The 7,531-nt window shown below is 44.3% G+C and overlaps 1 protein-coding gene across 2 annotated transcripts in view; it reads right to left on the bottom strand.

Annotated features, from left to right (window-relative positions):
* Window positions 1-7,531, bottom strand: part of pip5kl1 (phosphatidylinositol-4-phosphate 5-kinase-like 1) — a 60,454-nt gene that overhangs the window by 20,338 nt on the left and 32,585 nt on the right. For both annotated transcript variants that reach the window (XR_006316051.1, XM_043720540.1), the window contains exons 3-5: window positions 6,272-6,322; window positions 5,269-5,423; window positions 4,215-4,339 (exon numbers count right to left, since the gene is read on the bottom strand). Coding sequence is in view for 1 of the 2 variants with exons in the window: in XM_043720540.1 (XP_043576475.1) it covers window positions 4,215-4,339; window positions 5,269-5,423; window positions 6,272-6,322 (331 nt within the window). In the remaining variant the exon portion in view is untranslated. The remainder of the gene's footprint in view (window positions 1-4,214; window positions 4,340-5,268; window positions 5,424-6,271; window positions 6,323-7,531) is intronic.

Below are 7,531 nucleotides of genomic sequence, written 5' to 3'. Positions count from 1 at the left end.
AGAATTCCCAGTAAATACCGATATTCTCTCCCTGAGGACTCCCTGTAAATACTGACACACTCCCCCCGCCGGGGACTCCCTGTAAATACTGACACACTCCCTGAGAATTCCCAGTAAATACCGATATTCTCTCCCTGAGGACTCCCTGTAAATACTGACACACTCCTCTGGGACCTTGCTGTGGTGATCTGCTGACATGGTCTGACTACGATCAGCCACAGGAAATGGTTAGAATGGATACTGGTCCTCCAAAGCCAGCTGAACTGCTGCAGTACCCTCAGTTTGAGTACTAAGCGAGAAGATGCAGCTCGAGAGAAGACAGCTCAGCATCACTGTGAGTGACAGTGTAGCAAATGTTTATAATTCTCAGGGGGACGTTACAGGCCTGTTTACTGACATTGACACATTGTGTGGCCATATTATTATTTAATATGTGTAGGATAATGGCTACTAGGGAACAATTATCAGGCACTTCCTGGCTTTAAAGTTTCAAATAACCTCATAAATGAAGCATCATTTAGACCCTCCCGATAATGGGATGTGGAACAACATAATGCCCCAGGGGTGATGGGTATCTTTTAAAAAATACATAATAACAGCTCTCCTGTGGCACTAATCAGGAAACGAGTAAATAAATCTACCCCTCGCCCAGTGCACTGCAAATGATGACAACTCTTCCCTGGTGGACCAGTTACAATAACAATCTTCTCCAATCTGCTGCTGCAGAATAACTAAATCGAGATGATCAGGGAACGTACAACAACCATCTGCATTTATGTAGCACCTTCGTCAGTGTAAAAACATCCGTGAGATGTTTCATGGAAGTGTTAATGGTCAGATAAATGCTGATTGTGAGCTGCATAAAGAGGCGTCTGGCCAGTTGACGAAAAGTTTTATCAATCAGATAAGTTACAAACAGCGTCTCGAAAGTGGGAAGGCAGAGAGCAGGATTACCAACACTGATTGGATATATTATTGGAGATTTCATCTCTGCCTCTGATCATCCAGCTGAATCAAATCCCTTTGTCCAAAAAGGTACCCCAACTCCAACAGATTTGTAACTAATACACACAATCATTTAGTCATAGAGTCATAGAGATGTACAGCATGGAAACAAACCCTTTGGTCCAATTCGTCCAAGCTGACCAGATATTCCAACCCAATCTAGTCCCACCCGCCAGTACCCAGCCCATATCCATCCAAACCCTTCCTATTCATATACCCATCCAGATGCCTTTTAAATGTTGTAATTGTACCAGCCTCCACCACTTCCTCTGGTAGCTCATCCATACATGTACCACACTCTGAGTGAAAAGGTTGCCCCTTAGGTCTCTTTTATATCTTTCCCCTCTCACCCTAAACCTATGCCCTCTAGTTCTGGACTCCCCCAACCCAGTGAAAAGACTTTGTATATATATCCTGTCCATGCCCCTCATAATTTTATAAACCTCTATAATTTGAAGAAAACAATTAGAAAACACTGTTTTTTTAAACACTCCCATTATTTCTTTATCCCTCCTGACCAGTGTCCAGGGGATTCATTCTTCAATTCTGGAGAATGCAAGATACTTCAAGAGGATGGGTGATTCGAGGGAAGAATCCCAAGCCAATGGAAGTACTTTATCTACCCTGCCTTTTCTGTTAATATCTTGAAGACTTTAATCGGTTTGCCCCTTAACTTCCTAAATTCCACATGAAAACAGACCTAATTTACATAGTTAAAAATCACACAACACCAGGTTATAGTCCAACAGGTTTATTTGGAAACATTAGCTTACAGATCACTCCGAAAGCTAGTGCTTCCAATTAAACCTGTTGGACTATAACCTGGTGTTGTGTGATTTTTAACTTTGTACACCCCAGTACAACACTGGCTCCTCCAATCATGGCTAATTTATACAAACTCACCTCATACCTTCACCCCTGGAGTTCAGGTATCGTTCTTGTAAACCTACACTGTACACCGTCCAAGGCCACCATACCCTTCCTAAGCTGTGGTGCCCAGATCTGCTCACTGTATTCCAAGGGGGGGTCAAAAGTGTGGTGCTGGAAAAGCACAGCCGGTCAGGCAGCATCCAAGGAGCAGGAGAGTCAATGTTTTGAGCATAAACTCTTCATCAGACATTCCATGTTGATTCTCCTGCTCCTCAGATGCCGCCTGACTGGCTGTATGTTTCCAGTGCCACACTTTTTGACTCTGATCTCCAGTGTCTGCAGGTCCTCACTTTCTCCTAGTGTTCCAAGTGGGGGTCTAACCAGGGTTTTTGTAACTGCAGCAACACTTCTGCATCCTTGTATTGTCTTTTCTCACTGCAACAAGAACTACCTTAAGCCTAATGACAGCCGGTATTTTTATTTCTCAGCAGTCGATGTAAGCTGTGGCTTTTAGCCAATAAGACAAAACCTTTCTAAATATGAAGCAGCCACCCTGTAGGCAAGGAAAGGTAACTGGAGAAGGAGAATGAAGGAACAGCACGTTATGACAAGACAAAAGGACCATCTTCCTCAACAGGGATCATAGAACTGCTTCCCAGTCTTCCCCTCCACCCATCGCACCCATGTGTTTTTTAACTGAAAGAACTGTGGATGCTGTAAATCAGAAACAAAAACAGAAATTGTTCGAAAAGCTCACCAGGTCTAGCAGCATCTGTGGAGAGACAGGGGTGGCACACTGGTTAGCACTAATGCCTCATAGCACTAGGGACCTGGGTTTGATTCCAGCCTCAGGTGACTGTGTGGAGTTTGCATGTTCTCACTGTCTGCCCAGGTTTGCTCTGGTTTTGTCCCGTGGTTCTAAGATGTGCAGGTTAGGTGTACTGGTCAGGCTAAATTGCCATAGTGTCTGGGGATAGGTGGACTAGCCATGGGAAATGCAGAGTTATAGGGAGAGGGTCTGGGTGGGATGCTCTTCGGAGGTTCAGTGTGGACCCGATGGGCCGAATGGCCTCCTTCCACATGGTAGGGATTCTATGAAATCAGGTTGAGTGACCCTTCCTTAGAACTCCAGACCTGCTGAGCTTTTCCAGCAATTTCTCTTTTTGTTGATTTTTTTTTAACCTGTCTGTATGTTTATCTGTGCAGAAGGGGGCTTTACAATGGGGATGGAGAGGAATAGGGCTTCAACTTGCAGAGTTATATGCTGACTGTTCATAATTGTTTACTTACAATTAGAATCAATTTATTTGTAATAAATAATAATTTGTATTAAGTACAGATGAGATTGTTTCCATGAGTAAGGGAATTCTAAAGCAGGGTGGGAGGGTTGCCTTAGGATAAATGATAAAGAGAAATTTCCTCATTTAAAGGTTTGGGAATCTAAATCTGTACCTCAAAGTGTTGTGGATGCTCTGCCATGAGATGTTTTTGAGTTCAGGACAGAATTAGTTTTGGTCCCATGAAATTGAGGAATGAGGAAAGGGGAATTGGAACTTCAAACCATCCATGACCACACTGAATAGCAGCGCAGGCTCAATGACCAAGTGGTCTCCTCCCACTCCTATTTCTTGGTTTCTTGTGAGACGCTCAGTGGGCATGTAGCAAATGGGATGAGTGGCCTGTTTCTGAGCCGTCTATTCCACGAAAGATTGACAAAGACACACTTTACAATGAGACTCACTGGACAGTGACCAGAAATACTTGATTGTGTTTTTTACCTCAACAACAGTTCCACTATCCTCTCATGGTCAGGAAAAGCAGTACAGACTAAACTTTGACCTGAACCTTGTCTGGCCATTGTCTTTTGTTTAAACACTGGGTGGCAGTAAACACAGACAGTGGCTCAGTGGTTAGTACTGCTGCCTCACAACGCCAGGGACCCAGGTTCAATTCCAGCCTCAGGCAACTGTCTGTGTGGAGTTTGCACATTCTCCCCGTGTCTGCGTGGGTTTCCTCTGTGTGGAGTTTGCACATTCTCCCCGTGTCTGCGTGGGTTTCCTCTGGGTGCTCCAGTTTCCTCCCACAATCTAAAGAGTTGCAGGTCAGGTGAATTGACCATGCTAACTTGCCCATATTGCTAGGTGCATTAGACAGGGATAAATATAGGGTAGGGATAAATATAGGGTAGGGGAATGGGTCTGGCTGTGTTACTCTTTGGAGGGTCAATGTGGACTTGTTGGGCCAAAGGGCCTGTTTCCACACTGTAGGGAATTTAATCACTGCCTTTAACTCAGGCCCTGGGAGGAGCTCCTTCATGAAAAATATAATGTTCCTCTTACCCAGAAACTTGACAAGCAATGAGTGTGGGTATTTCTCCATGTGCTGAATGTAGGACCGCAGGTTCGATAGCAGAAACTTTATCTCTCGCTTCTCCTGAGTTTTCAGGAAAATCCTCTTGTCGTTCCTGAGTGTGTCAATTCAAGACAAATAAAGCAGATTAACTAAAGGTAGTTCAGGAAAATTCTCTCAGAGATCAGCAGCTCAGTTCCTATTGTTCCCTTTGGGCTCCTATTTGTGTGGGGCAGATAGGTTCCAGGGTGTGGACAAGGACATGAGGAGCAAGAGGTGGGGAGAGGGAGAGGGGTCAGTCTCTCTGCCTGTGGAAGGAGTAACTTTGCAAGGGTGTGCATCATTACACAAGGGAGGCAGGTCACTGTGCACAGGGAGAGAGTCATTTTGCGAGGGGAGATAGAGTCACTGTACATGGGGAGTGTCACTCTGCTCCAGGAGTGGTCTGGGTGTATCAATTAACTTCTCTCCTGAATTATTATCCTTTGCTATTATCTGTCTAGTTTAGAACATGCAGTGCTTTCGTTAACGTTTGCGTTTGTGATAGTACTGTTTTCATAACCTTGTGTATAAAACTAGTCTGTTTGTGATAGTATAACAGAATAGCCAGCCAGGGCTCTCGAAAGAAAAGCGATTTCTACTCACCTGGGTTAATGGAATCCAGTCAGCTTGACTTATAGGTATCAGCGTTATGTTGTAACAGTGATGCTACTAATGAAGGGGATAATTAAAATTAAACTAAACTGTCTGTAAGTGTTTTTTAAATTCCAGACTTCCAAAGAATATGATCTCTGGGAAAACCCAAGAAAGGCTTATAGGTCTGAGTCCACAAGGGATTCCCTGAGCTGAATCAAATCTGTGCTTTAAGAAAGGGAGGAAGGTCACTGTGCAAAGGGAGGGAGTCATTTCGCAAGGCGAGAGAGAGTCACTGTAGTGGGGGATGTGTCACTCTGCTCCAGGAGTGATCTGGGTCTTTTGTTACCAATTCTGTCACAGTTGCAGGAAATTACTGCCCCATTCTCCATGTGTGCCAATCTCACTCACGTCAGGAAGAAGTTGGCCTTGCTCTTGGAGTTGCTGATGAACTGAAGGTAGAATCCTTCAGAGCTGAGGGACTGCTGGTATTCCTTCTCGCTCATGCCCAGCATGGACCGGAACTTTGCAAATACAGGTCCTGCAAACGTCCTCATCTCAAAACCCTGTGACAGAGAACAGGCAGACAATCCGAGCTGTCTGATTTGACAACATCCTTAACACAAGGGCTGTAGACAAGGACAATATTAAACATCTCTTCCAAGACAGCATTCAATTACTCACTGCCTTTGTTAATTCAATATTGTGTTGGTAACAGCAAAACTTAAATGATGCATCATCAATAAATTACATGATTGGTGCAGTTGGTAGTGTCCCTGTCTCAGAGCCAGAAGCTCTGGTTTTGAATCCCACTCCAGGGTTTGACAGACATTTATACCGGCTAAACTGGTATATAAACCGGATTATAAACTGGTATATAAATGGATTATAAACCTGTAAATCCTTCCAACTCTTGACAGTGGCTGGCTGGTGTTAAGACCAGGAGAGATTCCCAGTAAATCATGATGGAAAGAAATTGGAGCCTCTACCATCATGGTCCAGAGCTCTGTGCTACGACATGCAGGTAAAACTGTCTGCTGGCTCAGTGGGACTAGCTCAGTAGGGAGAAGGCTGGTATAGATCACATTGGGGCTGACAGACAGGGGTTCAATCCCCATTCAGGCTTGTTTCAGGACCTGCCTCCCACCCTCCTATCCTGGTGGGAGTCAGAGTGCTGTGGGTCAGATTTACTTTTGGATACAGAATTCACAAAGAAAATATTGCACAAATGCACTGAAATGTAAAGTGTCATTAGCAATGCTCCCCTCAGGACCTTACTCATCAAGGAAGGGTCTTCTAATATTATCAGAAGAAGGTCTTCAGTGCAGACAATCCTGAATGAACATGCTCCTGCTACTCCAGAGACTGATGGCTCCAATCTACACATTCAGCCAGAGGAAGTGGTGAGACATACCTTGTGTATTTGGGTCAGTACAGCTCCGAAGTCCGGGTCACTGAGTATGCCCTGAACAAAAGAGAAGAAAACCATAAAGTACAAAGAAGCAAATGTTTCCTTGCTCTCCAGTACAAAAAAGAAAGACTTGCATTTACATAACACCTTTCATGTTCACGGGATACCACAAAGAACTTTAAGATCTTCGGTCAAACATGTCCTGCAGTGTTGTAATGTAGGAAATGCAGGAGCTGATTTGTGATGGCAAGATCCCATATAGATAAACACACAGACATATACACATACAGACAGAAACGCACACCCACACCCACATACACATAACCACACACACAGCAATGTGATAGCGACAAGACAATAGGGAACTTTCAGAATTGAGGCATTGAATAATATTGCACAGGTGGAGGCTATTGATTCCTGGAAAGAGTTATCCAATGATTCCTTGCTCCCACTCCTGCTCTATCTGCGTAGGCCTAATTTATTTTGCCCCGACGTGTATTCACCCAACTCCCTTCGGAAGGTTATTTCAAATCTGCCACCATCACCTTGTCAGGTAGTGCACTCTAGACCATAACAACTTGCCATTTAATAAGGTGTCCTCACCTCCCTTTGTGTCCTTTGCCAGTCACCTTTAATCTGTGTCCTCTGGTTGTAGTCATAGAGATGTACAGCACGGAAACAGACCTTTCGATCTAACCCGTCCATGCCAACCACATATCCCAAATTAATCAAGTTCCATTTGCCGGCATTGGCCCATATCCCTCTAAACCCTTCCTATTCATATACTCATTCAGATGCCTTTTAAATGTTGTTACTATACCAGCCTCCACCACTTTCTCTGGTAGTTCATTCTATATACATATCACCCTCTGTGTGAAAAGGTTGCCCCTTAGATCCCTTTTAAATCTTTTCCCCCTCATCTTAAACCTATGTCCTCTAGTTTTGGAGTCCCCCACCCTGGGGAAAAGACCTTGTCTATTTACCACCCTCTGTCTTTTACCTTTGAGCCAGTTCTGATGCCCCCTCACCTTAAACCTAGGCCCTCTATTTCTCGACTCCCTGACCCCAGGGAAAAGACTTTGTCTATTTCCCCTATCCATGCCCCTCATAATTTTGTAAACCTCTATAAGGTCACCCCTCAACCTCCGATGCTCCAGGGAAAACAACCACAGCCTGTTCAGCCTCTCCCTATAGCTCAAATCCTCCAACCCTGGCAACATCCTTGTAAATCTTTTCTGAACTCTTTCAAGTTTCACAACATCT

This window comes from Chiloscyllium plagiosum, chromosome 30, assembly GCF_004010195.1.
Source record: "Chiloscyllium plagiosum isolate BGI_BamShark_2017 chromosome 30, ASM401019v2, whole genome shotgun sequence".
NCBI classification, from domain to species: Eukaryota; Metazoa; Chordata; class Chondrichthyes; order Orectolobiformes; family Hemiscylliidae; genus Chiloscyllium; species Chiloscyllium plagiosum.
The sequence above is the reverse complement of the archived record's forward strand: the minus strand, read 5'-3'. Positions and strand labels throughout refer to the sequence as shown.